Here is a 26644-nt window from a genome sequence, read left to right as displayed (position 1 = left end):
AATTAAAATATTAAAAAAGACCTTTTTTAATGTTAATAAGCAAAGATGTCACTTTGAGAACTAAATTACATGCCCCTGACTAAAACCATGTTAGTTCCCATTGCGTCAGAGGAATAGGAAAGCTGGACAGTACATAGAAACCTAAAGAGGAATTGATGTTGATGAACGATTTTGAATGTATCATGGACTGCCAGGAAAAAGAATCTTAAAATAAGCACAGCAAAAATGCTATTTAAAAGTGAAGATGACAAGACTTCATCTCTTGCACTTTGGACATATTATCTGGAAGAACCAGGTTTTAGAGAAGAATGTTGTGCTTAGTGAAGTTAGGAAAAATGAGGAAGGCTTCAATGAGCTGGATTAACACATTCCCTGCTATAGTGGGCTCAAACATGGTAGTGCTCTTAGGATGGTGAAAGGACTGCACCTTTGCTTGTAATTTTCCTGTATGTATGGTCATTATGGGTTGGAAATGACATGATGGTATCTAACAACAGTCGTTAGATATTTATGCATCTCTGTCTGGGTTTATAATTATACCTTCCCCATAACTAGGATCCACACTTACCTGTCTTCTCTCTTTGTCTACTGTGTGTGTTTGTGTTGTTATTGTTGTTATGTGCCATCGTGTGTGTCAAGAAGTCACTGTCTTCAGAGGGAGCTTGGGTGGTCTTGTGGTAAAGAGCTGTACTGTCTACCCAGAGGGAGGTAGTTTGAATATGTCACTTGCTCCACAGGACAAAGATGGACAGTCTCCTCTCATGTGACTTATAGCTTCTGAAAATCCACTGATGTGTGAATGATGAATCAGTTTAGACTCTGTGCCACATACAACAATTGTCTTCAGAATCCTCAGGAATCCAGTGTTTGATTTGTACTCTAAAATGTTTATAATTTTCCCATTAGTTTTGGCTACCATTTGTTTTATTTTGTCTCTAAAGAGATCATTTGTTTGCAGTTTTTAGATTTTATGTTTCTGGTGGATACACTGCACTTAAATTCTATTATATTTTTGTCAGCTATTGACAGTGGAAAGCTCTTTTTTATTTTGAGCCCATGTGTTTGTTTCTGTAATGTATATTTACTAATGTTAGTTTGAAGTAACATGGAACATGACTGAACTTTGCATACTTAATTGCTGTCATAATTTTCTGAAGTTAAATATTTCTTATTTTAATAATGTGATGCTTAATGTGCTGTTTCAGAACTTTGCATATAATGCTTAGCGTTGAACACTCTATAGATTTTCTTAATTTCTTTCTTAAAATCTGATGTGTGGAATGTAATCTGGTGTTTCAAACATAGCTTCTGCCTTCAAAGACTGATCAGAAAATGGGCATGTGTATGACAATATATGTAGTTAAGTACTGGATAGTGCAGTCCAGATAAAGGAGAGGTCAGTGTGGGCCTGTCTACTTGAGAAAGAATTCACTTAAGAGGCATTGAGGTGGCCACTGTGGAATACTTGGGAAGATTTGATGCAGGACTGTTGTTGATAGGGTTGCTGAGTCAGAACTGACTTAACAGCACTGGACAATAAAACAACAACAACAACAACAACGTAGTAAAGAATAATACCAAGCAAACCAGCATTCCACATAAATAAGCAATTTGCATTTGAAATGCAAGGATGGGCTTTGGAGGCAGAGATGGTGAAACTCATCTCACATAATTTTAACATGTAATCAGGAGGTGCCAATTTTTGTTAAAAGACCTCATGCTGGGAACGACAGAATGTCAGCCAAAGGCAAGGATGCTATTAAGGAGGTGAATGGACACAGCAGCTGCTAAAATAGATTTAAGCATGGTGTAAGGAAGGGAAAGTTTTCAATTGTTCATAGTGTTACTTTGAGTTGTAGTAGACTCAAAGGCACCCAACAACAACATTTAAAATTATAGACATTGCCAATGTTTGAAGATGATTGAAGGTTTTTGGGAATTGTTTTACACTATCTTGGAAAACCAGGATGGAGTAGAAGAACAACAGACTCAAAGTGGAGAACCAGCTGAGTGTCTAATGTCCAGCTAGTTGTTTTGGTTTGAGGAGATGAAAATGTGAACTCAGGAGGTGGCAGTAGACTTGTGCACAAATAGGTGGAAGATGGAAAGTTTATAATGGATTAAAAAGGGAAAAAGTGAAAAATTACAATTATTTGCACACAGTCAAAGACTATAGTATGCTGTGAACCAGGAGCTGCTGATAGTGACCAGTGGACACAGCCAGTAGTAGACAAAACTGTAACAATAAAAAGAGTAATCCTTTGTTAAATCCTTTGTTAAATCCTTACGAAGACTCTAAATACAGAAGATGGACATTGTGTTCAAACAGTTCAGAATGGGCCAGCGTTGTGCCTACTTAAATAGAAGAAGACCTGATAATGTTAAAGCGATTCTTCGTTTTAGTAGTGGCAAGTTCTCCAAACTCTCCGGACAGTGAATGTGAATTGACATTTTATCTACTAACACTGGTAAATTTTAACATATGATCTAATATTACCCCAATACTGTAGTTGATCTCTTCTAAACAGGGATTATAATGGGATTCATCTCTTGTAAATCTATTATATGTTTAGCTTCCATGAACTTTATTATCCATTGTCTATCTTTGTGCTTCTCTTTATTAAAATCATCTTCAAAGATATTAGAAGATTGCACCACCATTTCTGAAAGCTTCAGTGTTTTAGTGTAACAAGTTGACAATGTCAGCAGCATTAGGAACAGTTACCAACTCATCACATTCAAATACTTGTTGACTTCTAAAAATAGGAAGGTGAGATTATCACAGGGAGCCATATCTGAGTGGGTTAAGTCAGGATTGGCCTTTGTGCTTATCCACCTCCATGTTCAAGTTTGAGAAGCAGGTCATTTGGACATAGCAATGTGTCTAAGAGGAGTTCCTTCTAATGTGATTTATTTTGGTTCTCTTGAGTTTTTATTTACAACAATTTGGTTCCTATGCCTGTGGCTGTATTAGGTTCTATATCGATGTTTATATACTCTTGCATTTGTGGTGTGGCTGCTTTTTAAAAATACTACTTTTCTCTCAGCGATTTAAAGCATTATGTTTGAAACATCTGCTTCAGTTTTACTAGATTAGGTTTTTATTGGTTATTTTAAAATATCCATCTAGTCTAGATTCATGTTCTTGCTTTTATTTCATGAAATTTTGTTCTTTTAAAATTTTTCTGTGTGTGATTTTGGTGAAAGTTGAAAAAGCATATTAGGTTTTTAAATCAATCATTCATACACATCTTGCTCCATAATATATAATACAGAGAATGTCTGATCATTCATTTAAATGGTTGTGTGATGGAAAGAGGGAAGTTAATGGAATGTGTCCTAGAGGTCGCTCTGGGTTGCCTAGACATCAGAGTAACTGGAATTGGGAGTTGATGCCTCCTTCAAATACAGTACCCTAGTGCAATTTTTATTGGTTTCATGACTTATCCCCAACAATAGGAAATTGAAAAGTTAATGGAACCTTTCCCTAGTGGTTATTCTGGGTTTGCTTAGATATCAAAGTAACTTAGCCTGGGAGTGGATGCCTTCTCCAAATACTGCACCCTAGTTCAACTTCTCTTGGGATTTATGACTTATTCCCACCAGCAGGTGATTGGTTGTTTTGGGCCCGATAGGGAGTTCTGGTAGCTAAGTGGTAAGGAGTTGTGCTGCCAACCCAAAGGCATGTAGTTTCAATCCATCATCTGCTCCACAGGAGAAAGATCACTTCCCAAGCAATTAATTGACTCTATAAAACCCCCTGGTGGGTCAGCTATCAGTTGGTTTTGATATAAATAATGACAACAGTGTTTGATGTAGAGAGCTCTAGTGGCACTGTCAGGAGGGAATTGTGCTTAAGTCATGTCCCCTTGCTCTGCAGACCCCCTGGACAATGCTGGACAGGCTCCACTTGTGTGATTTACAGCTTTCAAAAATCCACTGGAGGGTTATCTGTGAGTTAATTCTGACTCTGCAGCAGTAATTTGGAGTTAAATATAGTTGATAAACAATTCCAGTATAGGCTTTTCAAGTCCAAACTGCTTGCTTCTAAGTATTTTGTGTTTGTTCACTGATAAGACTTTGATCAGACTTGCCTTAAAAGAAGTTAGTTCCAGAGAATTAGCCCTAAATTTAGACCTCACTTGCTTCCCACTGAAGCATCCTGACACCTCTTTGTGGGATAATGGAAGCATAGGAACTCATGCCTTGCTTTTCCTCTTTTTCTGAACAGTTCTTCCTTATTCATGCTGCATAATGCTTCTGTGTCATCCAAAGCATTGTTGAAAGACACCAACCATAAAAAGGTCTACGTGATATGGGAGATATTATTTCTTACTATTTCTAGAATTATTTTAAATATGCTTGAGGTGTTAGGACTTTTGAAAACTGTCTTTTTCAGCCATTGAGTTAGCCCCTGCTTGGGGTGGGGGTGGGGAGCATGGTCTCTAACTACCCTAATTGTGGACACTTGGTCTTGACAATCATTAACAGCTTGTGAGACCAATATGAGATTGTTTTCTACACTATGAGAGACGTTTGTGATGGTGATGGAAAGAGGATGAAGAGATTGTGGCGCTGCTGTGAAGAGACTGTGACAAGGTGTAACCAGAAGAACCCTGGAGATATAGGCCATAGTTAAAGGTTTCGCTTGCTGAATGATTGAAGGAAAAGTTGACTCATAATTGCTCTGAGATAAAGTTTGCTGAATGATTCAGGAAACCAGAAGTTTCTTGAATTTGTGCTGTTGAACTATACCTGGACTTTCACTAATTGAAGAATTGTATCTTTCTGTTAATCTTTGTGCTATGTTAACCCAGTTTAGGACTGCTGGACTAAATCTGGACTTGTGTTATGAGATATTCTTTGCCTCTCCTAGTGTTTGGTAAAAATAAGTTCAGGAGCATATGGGTGGCTTGTCTGATTATGTGGCAATTTGTATAATGGATATAATTGATAGGGATAGTTCCCCTTTATGAAACAGGTAGAAGTCAGGCTTGACCACTTACACATTACATCTGCCTTTTTTTGTTGTTGTTGTTTGTTTGTTTAATATATTTATTTCCTTCCATATTATTCCTTGATTGTTTTCATTTTACTGAGAATGACACAATCTTCTCAGTTTGGAGCTTTTGGTAGTCTTTTTTAGTATTACTTTTCCTCTTGGGCATTTCAGTTTTATCTGACAGATTCCTTTATTAAGATAATAAGTTATTTCCTTTTTTACTCTTCTTATCTGGGCATCCCTCTTTCCTTTCCTCACTTCCTTTTTCTCTATGTATGTAGATCCACTGATGGTTTTTCTGTCACCTCCATATTCTTTGACTCTATTCTAAGAAGAACTTACTCCATCATTTTCCAACTCCTTCAGGTCATATTTCTTTCATGAAGCAAACAAGGAGGCAGATCCCTTCAGAAGGATATTATGAAAGAGAGTATGCTATCTCAACTGTCGCTACTTTGATTTTGTGCAGTGGGAATATAGTTCAACATAAACTTGATTTCTTCAGCATAAGTTGCTATTGATTGCCTGATTTTTGACACACTGACTGTTAGAGTGTTTAACCCACATTGCCTGATACAGAAAGATGTATGTATTTTAGGCTGAATCTTGAAATTTAACCTAACTCTTGGAGAATGCTCTGGTGATTGCACAAAGAATTTTTATCCATCAGTGTTTTCTTAAATTTTCCTTTTATGGAATGCATTTTATTGCCCTCATTTATTATGTTTATCCTAGACTTTATTGTATTAATATACTTGTTTAATATTGTATAATAATATTGTATAAATATTTTATATATTTTAAATAATATTTATAATGAAAATTTATAATATTGTATAAATAGATATGCTTGTTTATTTCGCACTACATACTCCTGATTATCTATCTGATGACTACTGAAGGTCATTGTTACATGTGTCAAAACAAAACAATCATTGCCATTGAATAATTTTTGACTCATAGTGTGCTTGTTAGAGTAGACCTGCCCCATAGAATTTTCAGTTCTGTGATCTTTATGAGAACAGATCACGACATCGTTCTACCACAGAGTAGCTGGTGAGTTTGAACAGTTGACCTTCCAAGTGCCTTAACTACTAAGGCACCATGTTGTTGTCCTGTGCCATTGAGTTGGAGGCAACTCACAGCTGAATCTCGAATGGATTTTCAGAGACAGTAAATCACGCAGGAGGACACTGCCCATGCTTTTTCCTGTGGAGCAGCTAGTGGATTCAAATCCTTTGCCTTGGAGATTGCAGTGCAGCTTCTTACCGCCAGACCACAAGTGCTTCCCAGGGAGTCCACCATGGTTTCCCTAATACACATGGGTTATTGTTGTTAAATGCTGTCGAGTTGCACATGATTCTTAGCGACACTATGAACACCTGGATACCAGGCAGTAATTCCTTTCATACACAGTACATTTGAAAATAAAATTTTTGGGTTTTAGCCAAATGCTACTTATTTTTACCTAATTTAGTTTTGTTGTACTGCAGAGGCTTAAATATAATGTGTATACTTCTGAACTTCTTTGAATTATCCTCATAAAAATCTTTTCTGTTTTGTCTTCTAGCCTAGGTTCTTCTTTTTTCTCATAAGTTTTCTATTTTTCTCCATGCTTTAAAGAACAATTGCCTTAGCCTTTCTCTGCAGTCTCCCTCCCTTTTCTTTTTTTGTTTCCTATTTGTTCTTCATTCAAAATAGATTGTCAGCAAATGTAAGTTTTTATAGAGGCTGGTTTTTTTAAGACTCTGTGAGTGGCTTACAATGAAAGTAAGATCAGTTCATCCAAAGCACACCTATGTTTAGACCAGGCATTGAAATTTTTGTAGTGATTACTTATTAAAAAAAATAAACCTAAAAGATGGCTAGGCTTCTTCCTTATGGCACATGACATGCATAACTTCCCTCTTCAGCCACATCAGAGAGTGCTGTAATAAATTGTGACCAGTGAAATGTTCTTAACATTTCAGCTATCAAATGCATCCTCTAAGGGCTCTATTATGGTGCTATTTTAATTTCCTGTGCTATGCTTTGTTATTATTTGCCATTTTATTGGATAAAATATTGCTATCCTTTCTTACTTTTATATATACTGGACACCTTTTTAAAGCCCGAGCAGCATAGATCTGCTCTTGTCACATGTAAGGTCTCCATCAATTGCAGTCACCTTGGTGGCAGTTTTATTGTTGAATCATTAAATTTCTGGTATACAGGTCCTATTGAATTCTTATGAAAGCAGTTATTTTATATTGAATACACCTGTCATTAGTGTATGTCTAGCTTCTCCTTAGATCTCTGTGAACAAAGAGGATGCTTTACAGTGGCACACAAATGCATTTTTGTCACTCATTTTATAGTGATACAATAGTACCAGAGATGCAAATGCGGAAGGAGATTTGCAATATTTTTTATTTACTTATGTGGTTTCTACAATATTTGATTATTGTTGGTTTTTCTGTACTGTTGAGTTGGAACTGACCCATAGCTGACCCTCTGGCAAGTTTTCAGAGACAGTTAATTGCTTGGGCGAAAATTTCCCGTCCCTCTCCCATGGAGCGGCTTGTACCCTTGAATTATGTTCCTTCAGAATTGCAGTGCAGCATCTTGCCACTAGGCAATGAGAATTACTTAATATTATTAGATTAAACATAGTATCAATTAAAATTACTTGAGTTATAAATAAATAAATAAATATTTGATAGTATAAAATAAATAAATGATACTGTCTCAGATGAGAAAAGATAAGGAAAACAGGTTTGGAATAATGTTAAGAGGGGACTTGGTTTTTTCACCTGGAGGATTCCTGGAGGGAAGTGACTATTGTTGGAGAGACAGTATCTTCTCTCCATTGTAGATTTTGGCCAAACTCTTCAAGAAGCTTTGAGACCTACCAGGGAAGCTGAAGCTGTCAGCCTGAAAGTCACTATTCGTTTGGTATGTAGTGCCAGATAAGGAGGCTTAGGAATTTTGTAACTTCTTTTGTAAAGTCTCTGGAATGACTCATGCATGATAATAGTTTCTGAAAGAAAAGAAATACCTCCTCATTTCACAGAGAGATTACTCAATTATCTGGACAAGGTAACATAAAATGAGCTTCAAGTAAATTGTTATCCATATTATTGGTCAAGTAGTGGTAAGTGACTGAATATTAGTCTTTCCCCTCATATATTGGAGGGAAGCGTGAAAAGGATAAGTAGGCCCTTAACCCTTGAAGTAGCGATAGGGTAGGTGATATTACTACTTGGATTGAATGGTGGTTACTGGAAGGAAAGACTAGAGATACAAATGGAGAGCAGGCTGTCTCATAGTCTTGCTGACTTGGCAGTTTTGCTCAGGAAGGACCTTCTTTAGTCTCAGTGGGGTGTGGATAAATAGAAGACATGCTCTGAGCTATTTTAATGGTGCAGCTGCAGATGTGGGCAGCCCAACACTGTACGATTTGGAAAGTTCTATTTTTAAATTGTGATTGCCTCTGCCAAAATCAAGGAACTGGATCCCTATTAATTGGCATCAATATCTAGTTCACCATATAATTAGTGCAATATTATTTTCCTTCATAATTTTTTCTGTTGACTATAGTGAATTTCCTTGCATAAAAGAAAATTATTTTCCTTCATAATTTTTTCTGTTGACTGTAGTGAATTTCCTTGCATAAAAGAAAAAAGAAAAACAATGTATTCAGAACCATAATTTGTTTATATATTTATTTTTGACACTCTGCTTAGAACTCTGCTATCAATTTCTAGACTTTTCTTGCTATCTTATTTTTGAATCTGATGCTTTATGTTATGGTACTTAACTAGGATATTAAAAATCTAGCTGCCTTTATAGTATAATTTAACCAAACTACTGATCATCCAAGACGCTGGGCTATACGAAGAGGAATGTGGCATCAGGATTGGTGGAAGAGTCATCAACAACCTGCGTTATGCAGATAACACAACCCTGTTTGCTGAAACTGAGGAGGACCAGAAGTGCTTGCTGCAGAAGGTCAAGGACTGCAGCCTCCTATATGGATTGAAGCTCAACATCAAGAAAACAAAGATTCTCACCACTGGGCCAATTGGCAGCATCAGTATGGATGGTGAAAAGATTGAGATAGTTAGCAGTTTTAGTGTACTTGGCTCCACAATCAACACTCTTGGTAACAACAGCCAGGAAATCAAGAGAAGAATTACATTGGAAAAGTCAGCTGTGAGGGACCTCTCAAGAATACTGAAGAGCAACGACGTCAGACTGGAGACTAAGGTGTGCCTGATCCGGGCTATAGTCTTCACAATTATGTGCTATGCATCAGAGAGTTGGACAGTGAATAGGGTTGATAGAAAGAGGATTGATGCCTTTGAGCTGTGGTGCTGGAGACGAGTGTTGAATATACCATGGACTGCTAGGAGAACAATCGGTTTCATTCTAGAGAGGGTGAAACCAGGCTGCTTGTTGGAGGCACGGATTTTGAAGTTCCGTCTGACATACTTAGGGCATGTTGCAAGGAGGGACTGGTCCTTGGAGAGGGACATCATGTTTGGCAGAGTGGAGGGGCAGCAAAGGAGAGAAAGACCTTAGATGAGATGGATAGATTCTGTGACTGGAGAGGTGGGAATAAGTGTGTTTGAGATGGCTAGGTTGGCACAGGATAGAACAGCATTTAGAGCTCCTGTACATAGGGTTGCTTTGAGTCGCAGGTGACTCGATGGCAAATAACAGCAGCAGCAACTTCCCATGGGCCATTGCTGTTATGTGCCTTTGAGTTGGAACTGACTCCTAGCACACTTTCTAGTATGTTTTCAGAGCCTGTAAATAGCACAACAGAGGACTGCCCCTCCTCCTCCCACAGAGCGGCTAGTGCATTTGTGTCTTGTGCCTTTGGGCAGTACAACTCCTTACCACTGGGTCACCAGTGCTCCCTCATATTTATTTCACTGAGGAAATAAATTCAGGCTCTTCTGAATGATGGGAAACAATTAAAGTACAAATACTTTTGCTGTTGTTGTTTTTGTTGGTAGGTGCCGTCCAGTCAAGTACAACTCGTGTTGTTATTTCTGTTATGTGCAGTCAAGACTGCAATTCATAGTGACCCTCTTCTGTACAACAGCTCTGAGACCTGCCCTGTCCTGAACCAGTCTCATTGACTCTGACACTTCAACCCCCATAACCCCAGTTACTGTATCAATCCATCTCATCCAGGGTCTTTCTCTCCTGCACTGTTCCAGCCACCCTTCCAAGCATGATGTCCTTTCTCCAAGGACTGATACCTTGTGGCCACATGCCCAAAGTATGTGAGACAGATCTTCAAAATCCTTTCCTCCAAGGAGACACTTGGTTTTACCCTCTCCAAGACAGACCTATTTCTTATATTGGTGGTTCCATGGTATGTTCTTTTCCAGCACCACAATTCAAAGGCATTGATTTCTTCTGTCATCCTCAGTCATTGTCTAGCTCTCTGATGCATAAGAAGTTGCAAAGACCATGGCCTGGATCAGCTACACCTTAGTCTCTAGACTGACACTGTTGCTTCTCAGTGCTCTGGAGAGGTCCCTGACAACAGATTTTCCCAGTGAGATTTGTCTTTGGTTTCCTGATTGCTGGTGCCAAGAATGTTGATTGCCATAGTGGATCTATTAACAACAGGTATGAATCTTGTCCTTTCTTGTGCCATCCTCGTCATCTTGATACGCTTGAGTCCACTGCTGCAGTGGACTGTGTAAATCCACCTGGTTGAAGTTTTTCCTTTCTTTTGCTTACCTTCTACATTTCCAAGAAGTATAGCCTTTCCTAACAACATTTTCAAAATATGTTAGATGAAGTTCCTCCGTCATAGCTTCTAATTGCACTTTTCCCAGTACATACCTGTTTGGATTTTTTTGCGGTATATTGAATATTCAGCTCCTCTCCAACACCACAACTCAAAGATACCAATTTTTCTTGTGTCATTATTATTCATTGTCCAGCTTTCACACGCATTACAAGTGTTTGAAAAGACCATGGCTTCATTCTCGCAAACCATAGTCTTAAAATGGACATCATTACTTCTTAGGAATTCAGCAGTCCTGTCAACGGACTTCTCAGTGCACTATGTCTCCTTATTTCTTGACTGCTGTTACCAAGGTTGTTGATTGTGCATCCAAGTACAGTGAAATTGATGGCAATTTCAATATTTTCTCCATGTATCGTGATGTTTTCTATCAGTCCAGTAGTAAAGATTTTTGTCTTCTTGATGCTGAGATGCAATCCATATATAGGCTGTCGTCTTTTATCTTCTGCAGTATGTCAAGTCCTCCTCACTTTCAGCAAGCAAGATTGTGTCATCTACGCAGTGCAGTTTGTTGATGAGTCTTCCTCAGATCCTGTTGCCATATTCTTCTTCATAGAATCTAGTTTCTTGAATAAGAATCTAGTTTCTTGAATGATTTGCTCACCATACAGATTGAATAGATAAGGGAAAACTATACAATCCTGACATATGCCCTTCCTAATTTTAAACCATGAAGTGTTCCCTTGCTCTGTTGTCAGATACTTTTAGAGTGACATATTTTTCTACATCAGTGTTGTCATATCATTTGTATGTCAACTCTAAAGAGAACAGTGTTTTATTACATAGGTATCTGTATCTTCTCTGATACTGCAAAAGTTACACATCTACATTTTTAATTTTCATTAACATGAACTCAGGTTTTTTCTTCAAAATACATTGTGAACAGTTACTTACCATTATTTCTGAAGGAAGTATTTATCAGTATTTTTATTTGGAGCAAACTGGCATCAAAATAAGAAAGCACAACTTAACTGTAGTTGTATAGTTAACATATTTCTTAAATTCCCCTGATCAATGATTTGAAGTCATCCAGATGCTCTATGGGTTAATGCTTTTGTTCAGTTTAATTATATTGAATTATTTTCTGAAATTAAAAGGGGTGGTTTATTGAATTCTCCAGTCTTGCTTTCCATTGTTGACTGCTGGCAATTTTAAATTAAAATCATTATTCTTCATAATTCCCTAGTTAGGAGTTTAAAATTGCCTACATCTTCCCCTGGGCTGGTGTGAAGAGCCTGACTTGTATAATCTAATACATCTTGCCTGAGATTACTTTTCTTAAAACAAGACAGCTGATTTTTCTTGAGGTCATTGTTTGATAAAATAGGCTTAAACATATCTGGCAAATCTTTGCTTATGTTTTTAACTGTTTTCCTTAAAGTGGCATATATCAAAGAGTTTGTCCTCTTGTAGGAGTTTTGTCGGTCTCTAGACTTGGTAATAACAATAACTTGGTTCTGATTTCTAGTGTGAACCTGGTTTTCTTTTAATATCTCTGGTGGCCTAGCAGTAAGAAGTTACACTGCAGTCCCATAGACACGTGGCTCGAGGCCACAAGCTGCTCCTTGGTAGAAGGATGGGCCATATCCTCTCAAGTGATTACCTAACTCTGAAAACCTACCAGAGAGTCAGCTATGGGTTGGTTCCGACTCTGTGGTACACAAAAGCATCATCATTCTAGAAAGCACTACCATAACCTTTTCATTCAATCCTTCACTTTTGTTATCAGAAAATGACAATTTCATACTTTTCTAGCTTCTCTAATTTGTCCTTCTCATTAAATTACTTGTACTATCTAATAGAAACCATATTTATCTCATTCTCTAACCACCAATTCCTCTTCATTGAAACAGTTTCCATCTTAAAACACTTCAGTTGTATTCTCTATTTTAAAACTGGCTTCTCTAAAGTCTATAAATTGCAATTTCATTTTATGAATTTTAAGAAGCCACCCTAGTATGAAACATTTTATAGACCATGTCTCACTTTCTTTTTTATTTACTGAAAATGGAAGTTGGATTGCCTTTATTTCCCTCCTAGTGTTTATTATGACATTTCAATGACACAACTTCTAAAGTCTAACTTAGTAGGACTTTGATTATTTTCAGTGACCCTGGCCAATACCCTTTTCTACTATTTTAAAGATCCAAAGTAGTCTGAGAGATAAAAGAAATCTTGGAGAGGATTATTTCACTAAAAAAGCAAAGAGAAAATCTGTAAAGAAAAGTGGCAACAGACCACAGAATTAAATGATTAAAAAAATTTTGATAATTGTAAGTTATGACCATAAACATAATTTTTTAAATTTTATTTTATTAATTTTAATTAACATTTACAGAGATTTTAGATTTCCATTAATTCATTGTTGCACTTTTCTGCCTGCCCAGCCCTCCCCCTGCCCCCAGTTTGCTCCTCTCTTTGAAAAGTAAAACTACCTCCCTGGTACACAATACCCCCGCACTTCTCCCACCACCCCAAGTACACTCCACTATGCAGCCTTAATTCTGGACTCTTGTGATAACCATAATTTTAGAATGGTGTAGAATTAATTTCTTTAAGAAACTTTGTAGAACAACAATCTGAAAGTCAAAACTACTTCCCAGGATTGGCAGGAGAATGAAAAGTACTTGGATAGCCTCAACTTGCCCTTCTTTTTCAGCAAAACCAAAAAATTAGGGGGCGGGTAGAAACTGCACAGGCTCAAGGAATAATGATGAAACAGGCAGGGGAACAGTGATGGTATTTTTTAAAATGACCGACCTATCAAAAGCTCACTTTGGAAAGAAGAAATGATTTTTTATTATTATTTTTCCCCCCTCTGAGATATAGATGGGAAGGCCAGAGAGGTGTATAGGTGATAACTGGAAAATTTTAGATGAAGAAGACATAATACTAAAGTCATGTGGAACAATTTCGTGTGCTTAGTAAAATGGGAGAGATGGCTTATTGGTAAGGAAGTGAGCTTCCCACTCAAAGGCACACAGTTTGAAAACATCAGCTAGTCTGAGGGAGAAAGATGGGTGGGATTTATATCCTTTGGAAATCCCTTGACGGGTCAGCCATGAGTGGATTCTGACTTGATGGTACCTAAAAACAATAGTAAAATGGGACAGGAATTACGTGTAAATGTGGTATTCAGACTGGAAGCCTCAGGCTGGACAGTGTTTGTGAGGAGAACAAACAAGAGCTTATAGAGGAACCGCAAAACTGATTAGGTCACTCTTACTTGAAATCGTTCATTAGAATATTTTTAACTAGCAAGGAAAGAATATACTCCTTTTAAATTTCATTTTTATTGATTTTTTTCATAGAAGACAGTAGTATAAATAAATCTGAATGAATAAAGCAATTACTGGCTTCATGTTCCGTTGTTAATTCCTGAGCTAAGACTGGGTCCCGTTTGTCCTTGAGAGCCTAATACTAGTATAGTCAAGAATTTAGAATGATTTTAACTCACACTTGACTTGACATTCACCTTAATATTTTAAATCAGGGAAATAATGAGGCTCTCCTCTCCCCTATTGCTTACTCTTATGCTGTTCACATTGTTTGTTCTTAGAATTATATACTTTTTTTTTCTGCTGAATAAACTTTGACTAAAGTGTGATTCAAGTATTCCTATACTCACTCACACCTTCTATATATTGACTAAGTAGTTGTTGTTTTTCAAGACTTTGACTTCAACTTGACCTCCTTCACAATGCCACTTCAGCCTTAGTTGTTCTCTCTCTCTGGAGAGTGAATTCTGCTCTGTAACGGTCTTTATTTTCAAATTTCTCTATTTTCTTAGACTGATTTTCTTGTTGGAAGGAACCTATCTTCTATTTATTTTAGATGCATACACTCTAGTTGAGTTCAGACACAGAGACATAGGTTCTGAGAAGTTTTGTTTGTTTTTATTTTTTATTGTGATTTGTGCACATAACAACAACAAAAACATTGATTTGAATTAAAACTTTACAAAGCATGTTAGTTCTTCAGTTAAGAATTAATATACACTTTGTTTCATAACACTAATCATAATACTGATGATGTATAAACATTCACTTATTCTCTATTGCCTTTTCCTTCTCGTATCTTAATACACATTTATCTATTTATTAATTTTTATCCTTATCTCCTTCCTTTCTCCTCCCTTATAACAATAGGAGAATGATTCTATGCATAAACCTTTCTTTAGCTTTTTTCTAATAGTGCTCTCATATAATATTAGAGTGTTATTGAATGTTCCTATATAAAAAAATTTGTAATTGATGTTTTATTTTCTTATGGTGACACCACTAGGTAATATTTTAAATATACATATCTATCTGTGCTTCATTGACTATGCAGAGGCATTTAACTGTGTGTATCATTACAAACTGTGGCTGACTCTGAGAAGAATGGGAATCCCAGAACACATGCTCGTTCTAATGCGAAACTTATACTTGGACCAGGAGGCAGTCATCAGAACAGAGTAAGGGAACACTGCATGGTTCAAAATTGGGAAGGGCATACGCCAGGCATGTGTCCTGTCTCCATACCTTTTCAACCTGTTTGCAGAACCGATCATCCGGGAGGCTGGGCTCTATGAGGAGAAATGCGGCATCAGGATTGGTGGAAGATCTAGCAACAATCTGCGTCATGCAGATGACACAACCCTGCTTGCTGAAACTGAGGAGGACCTGGAGCACTTGCTGCAGAGGGTCAAGGACTGCGGCCTTCAATATGGATTGAGGCTCAATGTCAAGAAGACAAAAATTCTCACCACTGGATCAATTGGCAGCATCAGGATGGATGATGAAGAGATTGAGATTGTTCACGACTTTAGTCTTCTTGGCTCCACAATCAACACTCTTGGCACCAGCAGCCAGGAAATTAAAAGCCGTATTGTGATGGCAAAGTCTGCTGTTAGGGACCTCTCTAAAGTACTGAAGAGCAATAGTGTCTCTCTGGAGACTAATGTGCGTCTGATACAGGCCATAGCCTTTGCAATCACTTGTTATGCATCAGAGAGTTGGACAATGACTGGGGAGAATAGAAGGAGAATTGATGCCTTTGAGCTGTGGTGTTGGAGTAGAGTATTGAGGGTACCAAGGACTACTAAGGAAACAAATAGATTCATCCTGGAGAGAGTTAAACCAGGCAGCTCCTTGGAGGCAACGATTGTGAGGCTTCATCTGACATACTTTGGTCATGTTGTAAGGAGAGACCGGTCCTTGGAGAGGGACATCATGCTTGGGAAGGTGGAAGACAGGTACAGGAGGGGAAGGCCCTCTGTGAGGTGGATTGATTCGGTGACTAGGCTAATCAAGATGGGTGTGTCGGAGACAGTGTGATTGGCACAGGACAGAACAGAGTTTAGGGCTGTTGTACATAGGGTTGCTATGAGTCACAAGCGACTCGACGGCACATAACAACAACAACAACAACGGTCTATATTTTTTTATGAAATTGCTGCAGAGAATTTTTTTCTTTTAATGTTTCAGATATTCGTAATAAGCTTAATCAATTTAAGGGGTTATTTTTAATTTAGGTTTCATTTTCTGCCTTCGTTTTCTTGGTTCTCTGAATGCTCAACTGGCCCCAAGTCATGACTTTTAGGGATGTCATGGTAACCTGGCACTGAATCCTTGGGTTAAAATGTTCTTTCTTCCTTCCTTGAAATGTGTCCAGCTGTTACTTACTCCTCCACTCTTTTTATTCTTTCTGTATTTCATTCCTGTCTTTTAATGATCCCTTCCTATACAGACAGTGCATGTTTAATGCTTATAGCCATGGTGTATTTGATGTATATAGCATAAAAATACCCAGTAATTTGTTATGCATAATAATTTCTATTTTAAAATTTAACTTATTTATTCTTGGGGTTCTCATGGCCTAGTGGTAAGAAACTGCACTGCAATTCCAAAAGTGTGTGGTTAGAATGTACTAGCTGCTCCTCAGGAGAGGACGGACAGTATTCTCCTGTGTAATTTATTGCCTCTGGAAACCCACTGAAAGTTCAGCAGTGGGTTGGTTCTGACTCGAAAGTACCCAACAACAATAAAGCCATTTATCTTGTAATTCGATTGTTTTGGGTTGTTGGCTATTTACAAGGAGCTCTGATAGCACCCTGCGTAAGCTCTTGTCTTGTGGCTCAACGTCTTATTCCTGTCAGCCACTCTTTGGGGGAAAAGACCCAGGGACTTGCTCCCATGGTGATTCCTGCCAAGAAAATCCTGTAAAGCAGTTTCCCTCTGCCCTGTAGGGTCACTGTGACTTGGAATTGACTTCATACACCCAGCACAACAACAGGGGCAAATTATGTGACTCTTTCATGTCGACATGATTTTTAATGGCAAAAAGTAAAGGAGTTTAAAAGCAACATTTAAGTTGAATAATAAGTTTATTGCACTTATAATAAATCTGTGAACACATATACAGAGAAACCAAAAAGACATATTTGTGTTTATTTTAGGAATCAAACATTTTAAGTCCAGTGCAAGATGGAACAAAGAAACCTCAAATTGACAGCAATAAAAGCAACAACTACCGGATCGTTAAGGAGGTCAGCAGATGGAAAATGCTTTTGTGTGGTTTTTATTTTCATGGCATTTAATATTTTTGCTTACATAGGATATTTAGTATTTTTATTTATTCTAATATTGTATCCTCTTTTATAGATTCTTATTAGACTAAGTAAACTCTGTGTACAAAACAAAAAGTGTCGAAATCAACATCAGCGATTACTGAAGAACATGGGTGCTCATTCAGTGGTGCTGGACCTCCTGCAGATACCCTATGAAAAGGTGGGTTCTCAGTTACTGTTTAATTTACCTTTTCATTTTGATGCCATCCCAAATATACAGAAAATTCTAAATAAATATTTTTTTCCTAGAGCTGTTCAAGAATAATTTGCCAATTTGACATGCAGCATCCTTCATCACTTCAGAGCATATTTCCTACCAGTACACTTTTTAAAAAAAATTCTCATTATTTTGCATTTTCTACCCCCCATTTCCTCTTCCTTCTCTCCGTCAACCCCTGCCTTGTTCCAGTCTGTTCTCGTATATATAATGCATAATCATATACTCCTCTGAACCTGTTCCTTCCCTCATCGGTTCCAGTGCAGTGTTCATTATCTATCGATCTCTTCCCCTTTCCCTCTCCACTCCCTCCATGTCTGCCCTAATTTAGAACAGCAGTGCTATGCAGTATTTATCCTTCTGTGACTGAGAGCTCAAGAGAGCATGGTACTTGTACAGCAGTAGACACATAGATCAATGGAATAGAACTGAGAATCCAGAAGTCAGCTCATCCATTTATGTTCAGCTGATCTTTGGCAAGGAGATGGAGTCAGTTAAGTGGAGAAAGGACAGTCTCTTTAACAAATGGTGTTGGCATAATTGGAAAAGCATCTACATAAAACTTAAGCTAGACTCACACCTCACACCTTATTCAAAACCCAACTCAAGGTAGATCAGGGACCTAAAAATAAAACCAGACTAGAAGAGTCTTCAGAGAAAAGCTAGGAAGAACTCTAGAAGCCCTAATTCACAGCTTGACAAAAATATCCATAGCCTTTCAGACTGGGAAATTCCACTCATCTTCAGGCCACATTTAGTTTTCTCCAATTCACACTGTCTATTTGTAATATCTAAAATTTTGTAACCCTGAACTCTTGTGACACTGAGTTTTGAAGTCCACATTAGTTGTTTTGGAGAATATTCCTCACTTGGGATCATCTGGTACTTCATCCTTGTTAAAACCAGTTGTGTATGATTTTTTGCAAGGACATAAGTAAAGCTGAGTTCTCTATTTTACCACATTATAGATTGTTTTGTGTGGCTGTTGTAATAGAGATATCACAAGCAGAGGGTTTTAACAAATAGAAATTTATTTTCTCACAGTTTAGGATGGCAGTCATAATTCAAGATGCTGGCTGTAGGTAAAGACTTTTTCTTTCTGTTGTCTCTGGAAGAAGGTCTTAGCCGCTTCTAAATTCAGCTCCTGGATAATCTTTATGTGGTTTGACCTCTGTCTCCCTCTGCTCTGTTTTCTTCTCTTTGCCTGATATGTTGTATTTAGATTGCAAACATGACTGACTTAAAAATACACTACATCCTTTTGGATTATAATAAAGAATGGCCAATTCCCAAATGGAATTAAAACCACAGATTTAGGACTTAAATCCTACAACATACGTGATTGTTTGGGGACAGTGTAAATCCACGGCATTGGTGAATTTACTTTGACTGCTTAAATTGGTGTCTACCAGACTTCTCTATTGTGGAATTACTTATTTTCTCTTTATAATTAATAAATGTCTTGTAGAGTGGCTCATGGAAAACTAACTAAAAATAAGGTTTTTATAAAAAATTTCATTTTATGAATTAATTTATTTTTATCATTATGAACTTGTGAATTCTCATTTTATCTGATAGTTGATAACTGGCTAATCTCATTATTTGTTTTGATTCCAAAATTTGCACAGATTTGACCAGTGGAGCTCCTTCAAGTTGGCATTTCTGTCCTGCGCACAGTCTGTCATTCTTTGCCAACTTCTTTCCTTTCTGGCATAATTGTCCACATTCATTTTATGTTCTCCCTGCTCCAACTCTGTTATTAGCAATTTCTTCAAGTAGCTTCGATTTATTTTGGAGGGCAATTTGATTTTGCTGCTCTTAAACCCTTTAAAAAGGTAGAACTAGGAAATACATATATTAACTTAAATTAATTTCCTATCAATTCTACAAAACTATAGACTCATATTGACATCTCTGGTTCTATCACCCCTGGCTCATCTTGTTTCTCTTTTTCTGTCTTGGATATCCATTAGTGGACAGTAGGAAGCCTGTCTCCCCGCCCCCTCTTAACTTTAATGTACTTATTTGACTAATGGGAACTTTGGTGAAATAACTTACAGGGAACAGTTTTGCTAACCCCACAACCATACCTATCTGGTGGTTCAAATCCATCAGCAACTCAGTGGGAGAATGATGAACTGTCTCTTTTAGGCATTTCAAAGCCTCATGATCCCAATGGAAGGAAGCTATACATCAGTTCTGAGTTGAGTTTTGTGGGTCTCCCCCCATTTCATTTGGTAAATGCCCTGTGTATCTTCTGTATCTGCTGCTGCTCATGGCGTCGTGTACCTCCCTGTGTCATGTTGATGCTCCATGCATCTCCCTCAGGCTCTAACACTCTCCAGTGTAGACATCCTTGTCCTCCCTCTTGAGTGCCAGCCCTCCATGCCCGTTGCTCTCCCCGCCTAAGTTGGACTCCCATGCTGAGGTGCCTCCAACTCTTTTCTGTTACTTCGTACTTCATTGCTTTGTGTTAATGCTGAATCTTCTCAACCTTCAGTGTGTGCAGTATAGACCCAGTAAGGTTTTTGAGGCCTTGCTGTTTTGAAAAACACATTGCTAGTCTTGTCCCTTGAGATACTTTTGGGGAGATTCAAATCAATCTTTAATCTTTTGCTAGTAATTGAGAGCTTGACCATTGTTCTACACATGGACCAACTTAGTTATCTAAAATATGTAAATCCACATGGTCCGTATGGATTGTTTAGGTTTGATTATTAACTGAAGGCTGGTGATTTACATCCATCAAGTGGTGCCATCGGGAGCTTTGGTGGCCTAGTGGTAAAAGATATGCTGCAATCCCCAAGAAACACCGCTGAAGTCCACCAGCTGGACTACCTCCACCTATGTGATTTACAGCCTTTGAAAACCTGCTGGAGGGTCATCTATGAATCAGTTCCAACTCGACAGTACTCAGAAGTAGCCTATGGCCAAGTATTTTTCTGTAATACATGAGTTTACCATGAGTCTGCAACTGGGTATTTTTATTTTCTTTTGCATGCAGGAATAACTTTACTAAATCGTGAGATTTTTTTAATTTTTAAATTATTGTAAGTTATTCAGAAAGCAAAAAAAATATGGAAGGCTTCACAAATGTTCATGTCATCCTTGCATAGGGGCCATGCTAATCTTTTCTGTGTTGCTACAGTTTTAATATATGAGCTGATGAAGTGAATATAGGTTTGTTTGTTTTTTTTAAGGATAAGTTTTGTTATCCAGATAGGTTTAAAAGAGACATTGTAATATGACTATTGGTCATACTATCAATTATCTTCCTCTTTTCCTTAATTTTATTATTTTCTACTCTGCTACTATATTTGTCTCTGTGGGTTTTGTCAAGTGTCAGTAACGAGATTATTCAGAAGTAGCAACAAAGTAAGATTAGCGTTTCAAAGAAACATCCCTGACACAGATGTTCTCTGCACTGGCTAAATTTTCAATGAGAATGAGAACATTTGGTGATTTAAATACCTGTGATGTACTTTAACTATCACTGAACAATATAAGTGAAGAAAAGGGTTAGTGGATTTAGAAATAAGATCTTATGAACTTTAAAAAATAAAAATAGGTCTTATCAACTTTATTTAAAACTGTTCTTACTTATTTGTCTAGTTGATTAGTCCTGCTTTTAAATATGAGTAAACAGAGCAATTGATTATTTTAGACTGTGTAGTTACAACTGGGATAAACCACAGATTTAGACTAGAAAAAAAGAAAGCTTTAAATTAATTTAGAATAATGAAATTAGTTGTTATTGTTATTTCTATGTATTGTCATGTTAGAACTGATCTATGGCTGATAATCCTGTGGGTTTTCAGAGGCAGTAAATTGCATGGGATGAGACTGCCTATCTTTCTCACATGGAGCAGCTGGTGGATTTGAACCATGTGTCTTTGTGTTGACAATGCAGCTCTTTATCACAAGGCCACCAGAGCTCTCTTGTGAATTTATTAGCATTCACTATTCACCTGTATTTCTATTTCCCCAACCCCCCAAGCCCCCATCACTGGAAATTACCTCATAACAAATGGGACTATCAAACTGAAAAAAAGTTTTAGGTGGTTTCAATGATATTATTAGGTGACTACTTCTAAGAACAGAGCTTTCTATTACTTGTAAACTTTGAGACTTCAACTTCCTACTGAGATAATTGAAGCATTTTAGTTTATACTAAAATATTATAGTACATTATAGGACTTTCAAAAATGACAACAAAGGGGAGCTCTGGTGGCCTAGTGGCAAGAAGCTGCACTACAATCCCAGAGGTACACGGTTTGAATCCACCAGATGCTCTGTCGGAAAAGGAGGGACAATTTCCTCCTGTACCAGTCAGATCAGTACACACACACACAAATAATAAAATAAAAAAAATTAGAGAATAAAAAGACAACAAATAAAGAAGACACCTAGACATTGTAATAGTACACGTATTAAAGAATGTAGATATATAGAAATGGTTAATACAAGAGTGGTGAAAACAGAGGAAAAGAAAAAGAAAGTTGAAAATGAGAGACAAAGTAAGAAGAGAGATGAGAGAGACTGAGGAAAGAATAAAGTGAGGGGTTGTTCTCTGTATCTGTATTTCTTTTTTTTTCTTTTTTTTTGTATCTGTATTTCTATATTTCATATCTTTCTGTATACACGCACACACTCACAGAATTTCATATGTGTGAATGGAGAGACTCTTACAGGGTAGGAAGAGAGAAAAAGTAGGTGGAGAGAAGGGAGAGTAGGAAGGACAAGTAAGTAGAGAGTAGTATTTAGATGTTGAGAGAACAGCAGGATGGAGAGAAATATGAGAAAAGATGGAACTAGAAAGTGGAGAAATAGAAATGGGAGAGTTAGATGCACAGAAACCCTGGAAAAGAGAAAAGCATAAGAGGGGCAAGGATTAGAAAATCCTGTAGAGAATTGGAGGCAGCCCTGATGGTGTAATGTGTTCTGTGTTGTTTTAGTAAGTAAAAGTTTCAAGCCCATCAGCTTCTCCATGGAAGAAAGATAAGGCATCATGCTTCTGTTAAGATGTACAGAGGTAGAAGCTCTGTGGTGGATTGCCATGTGAGAAGGAGAAGGAGGAGAAGCAGTTACGAATAGGAATAGAAAAACAACATTATCACAAAGATTGTGGCAAATAGTGCACCATGAAACAAAGAGAGGAATGCTGAAGCAGAACAGATAGAGGAGGAGATCTAAAAAGCTAAGCAATAGGTTTGGAAAACAGAGAAGAGGACAGTGAGGAGAAACTGGGTGAGGGCCAGAAAAGCACAGAAAGAGAATAGACAAAACAACACCCAAAAAAGCTGCTTCAGAGGGAAAGAGCACAGATGTGAAAGGATGTATTTTTCAAAGTACTTTTACTATATTTGAAGTATGTAAATACTATAGATTTTTAAGATCTTTTCCCCTCTATATTTGTTTCTCTGTATTATACATTGCTTTTTAATTTACAGAGTGATGAAAAGATGAATGAAGTAATGAATCTAGCCCACACATTCCTGCAGAATTTCTGTCGAGGAAATCCGCAGAATCAAGTTCTTCTTCATAAACATTTGAATTTGTTTCTGACTCCTGGTGTAAGTATTTTAGTGACTTTGAATATTAATATTAGACTGTCCAATATGTTTGTTTTATAACACTGATAATCAAAGAGAAATATCAGGGAAGATCAAGAAGAAAAAAAATACAGTGCAGGAGGGTTTAGTGGATGGATGAGTAGAATGAAATGATAGAGTAAAGTGAGGATTTAACAGGCCATTGTTACAAATGGCACTAATCAATTGTAATTGATATTATGACACTAAATATATAAATGTGTGAATAAAATTAGTGAAAAAAATTTAACTGTTTTAATGTTCTCATTATGCCCATGTCAAATAAAGTATGTTTTAGTTCCTTTGTGGAAACATTTAAAGATATTTGAAAAAATTAAATGTTTTACCCATAAATGGGAACATTGTGTGTTTATAGTGTAATGTGAGACAAAAATAAGGTAGAATAGAGAACTATCATTCTACAAGTAAGAAAGTACGTAAAATTCAAAGGTAGATTTCACTCCTTCTGGTCCTTCGTTACTGTTTTTCAGATACTGAGGAAAAACTAATTGAATACTAGCTAATTAGATGACTCTCATGTTGGCAACATGATGAGTTTTGTGATAGTAAGTTCCTTTTCCCATCAAATTCCCTTATGCGTTCAGGTGTGGTTGTTTTTTGTTTTTTAGGGTTTTTTTTTTAAGTTAATAATCTCATTGACTTTTGTAGAAGATGTACAGTGAAAACTCACTATTGCTTTGTATCAAATAAATAACTGATCACAAGCAGGGATCTGAGCCTAAATGCTTTAGAACAGAAAAATCAATCTTATCCGAATGACGAGGGCTTGCTCCTCTGTGCTCAGCTTCTTGAAGCAGAAACCATGAGGCACATCTTCATGAACAATTACCATCTGTGCAATGAAATCAGTGAGCGGGTCGTGCAGCACTTTGTGCACTGCATTGAGACACACGGCCGCCATGTGGAGTACCTGAGGTTTTTGCAGACGATTGTAAAAGCAGATGGGAAATATGTGAAGAAATGCCAGGATATGGTAATGACAGAGGTATGTTCATTGTTTGCATTTTATCAACTTCTCATAAGTTATATGCTCAAAGACGTATTTTCTGCTTACTTAGGCTGAAAAAAACCCCACAAAAAACCCAACCACACCTTTAGCTACAAAGTTAGGAAAATCATTACTAAGGAGCTCTTTGGCTTTATGGTAAAGGGGTTGTGCTGCCAACTCAAAGGCACATACTTTGAATGCACCAGTGGCTCCATGTGAGAAGGATGGGTAGTCACCTGCTGTGTGAATCACCACCTCTGAAAACTGCTGGAGGTTCAGCTCTGAGTTGCTTGCACCTTGATGGTATAACAAACCAACAGCAACACTTGAGCTCAAACAGGCATTTGTTGTGTAGTGTGGTTTTTGGGTTTTTTTCCCCTATCTTGTGAAACTATAGAGTGTTTTAGAATAGAGGATTTTATAATTTTATTAAAAAGATCCTCCCTTAATAATAAATTAATATATTTTAAACAATGAGTAAAATCCTATGAAAAAAAGAGCAAATTTTATATTTTTAAGTTTTTTAACAAAACAGACATGTAAGCTCTTTTCCAGGCCATAAGGTTTTTATTCCTGAAATAGACAATGTGTAAAGTCTCCTACTAATTTCAGCAGACTTTTTAAAAGAATCAACCTAATAAGTAGAAACTACCTATTAGTGACTTAAGGAGCCTTGGTAGAATAGTGCTCTGTTAGGCCACTAAAAGAAAGGTGGGTGGTTCGAATCCACCAGGTGCTCTAATCCACTAGAGAATGATGAGGCTGTCTCCCAGGATGGTTTGTAAACCAGAGGGGTGCTGTGAATTAGAACTGATTTGATGCTAATGAGTTTAGTATGGTTTATTATGACATTTAAACATTTAACTGTTTGCAGAAGATTTACATTTAAAGGAAAATGCATAAAGTACTCATTTTCTTTTGCCCACTTCATTTTGAAGTTCGTGAATGAAATCTACCTGTACATTACTTGCTGGATGTTCAGTGAGGTACTTGAAGAGGTGAGAGCACCTTGAGCCCATTTGGGGAAGTCACTACTGAGTGACCCAGTGGTTCCTTAGAGGGCTGGATGGATAACGGCAGCCTTCATCTATTGCTACCAAGCAGTTAATCTAGTGATTATAATAATCATTGGGGAAATGGAAATGATTTAAAAATGAGAGGTTTCCATGTTTATATAGTATGAGTCCTTGATTGACTCCCTTTCTCTTAAAATATTGATTAAAAAAATTTAAGTTCTATTTATTAAATATATGATATTAAATAAATTTGTGCATTCACATTAAGTTTTGTTGTTATTGTTGCCAAAATATGTGGGGACTTATTTGATTTTTTTTCATTTATGATCACCCAGGAAAGAATTAAAAAAATCTATAAAATTTCAAACATGTATTACAGGTCTGTAAACTCTTTGATGAAGTGTTTCTATATTTAAAGAAGTATTTGTAATATTGTATTATGTGGAGCTAATATATAATGCACACTTTTTATACATAAACAATCTTCTTTATCAACATTTTCAATTGAAACCCATGAATTTGGCTTATAAATTTAAGTACATTATTTATTTAAATATACTTAACAAAGACAATATATTTTAGCACATTATTTATTTAAATATACTTAACAAAGACAGCATGATGCTCATGGGAGAAAGATGTGCCAGCCTCTCTTGTAACAATTTACAGCCTCAAACACCCAATGTAAGGTCGCTGCGAGTCAGATATTAACTTAATACAGCCGTGGGTGGAGAATAAGGAAACCTTATGGATCAGCTGTGCTCTATGCACTGTGATTTTCTGAGGCTGTATATACCTTGAGAGGAGAATGTTCCACTCTCTCCCTTAGAGCTGGTGATGGATGCGGGTCACCAGAGAGGCAGCTCCTTTGGGTGAGCAGCACAATTCCCCAAGGTCTATGGAATCAACTCCCTATAAATAGAGAACATATTGTATAAGTCATAGTTTCCTCCTGAATTTCTAAAATTTGTTGGAGAGTGGAACTGGCAATAGAAAAACAATAAGGAGCCTGAGTTATAAAATTGTGACTTGCTGTCACTCTACATTAAGATTATATTATTATGTAGAAAGGAAAATTTACTTCCTAAAACCTCTATATATTGATTTTTTCCTCTATTTTATGAATATTTTCATTTTCCTATATCTCCCATATCTGCTTCTACTTCCATTCTCTGATGATGCCTTAACATGACACATGGGATCTCCAGATTTTGGAGCATTGTGTTTGACTCAATATTCTTGCTTGATGACTCACTATTTAAGAATGGCTGTATTTTATTCTGTGCTTTTTTTTAAAAAAATTTATTCGTTTTAGTGAACATTTACAGGGATTTTGGGTTTTCATTCCTTCATTGTTGCACTGTTTTCTCTACCCTCCTCCCCAGTT

At 37.0% G+C, this 26644-nt stretch overlaps 1 protein-coding gene across 1 annotated transcript in view; it reads left to right on the top strand.

The window, feature by feature from the left end:
• The window catches only part of ITPR2 (inositol 1,4,5-trisphosphate receptor, type 2), a 732333-nt gene that overhangs the window by 310516 nt on the left and 395173 nt on the right, over positions 1-26644 (top strand). The window contains exons 27-30 of the mRNA XM_006895058.1: positions 17254-17343; positions 17459-17584; positions 23092-23214; positions 24038-24238. Coding sequence (XP_006895120.1) covers positions 17254-17343; positions 17459-17584; positions 23092-23214; positions 24038-24238 — 540 coding nt within the window. The remainder of the gene's footprint in view (positions 1-17253; positions 17344-17458; positions 17585-23091; positions 23215-24037; positions 24239-26644) is intronic.

This window comes from Elephantulus edwardii, unplaced genomic scaffold (assembly GCF_000299155.1).
Source record: "Elephantulus edwardii isolate Elephantulus edwardi_28Jun2011 unplaced genomic scaffold, EleEdw1.0 scaffold00157, whole genome shotgun sequence".
In the NCBI taxonomy this organism is placed as follows: Eukaryota; Metazoa; Chordata; class Mammalia; order Macroscelidea; family Macroscelididae; genus Elephantulus; species Elephantulus edwardii.
Note: the sequence above shows the minus strand (reverse complement) of the source record. Positions and strands in the feature narration are given on the sequence as shown.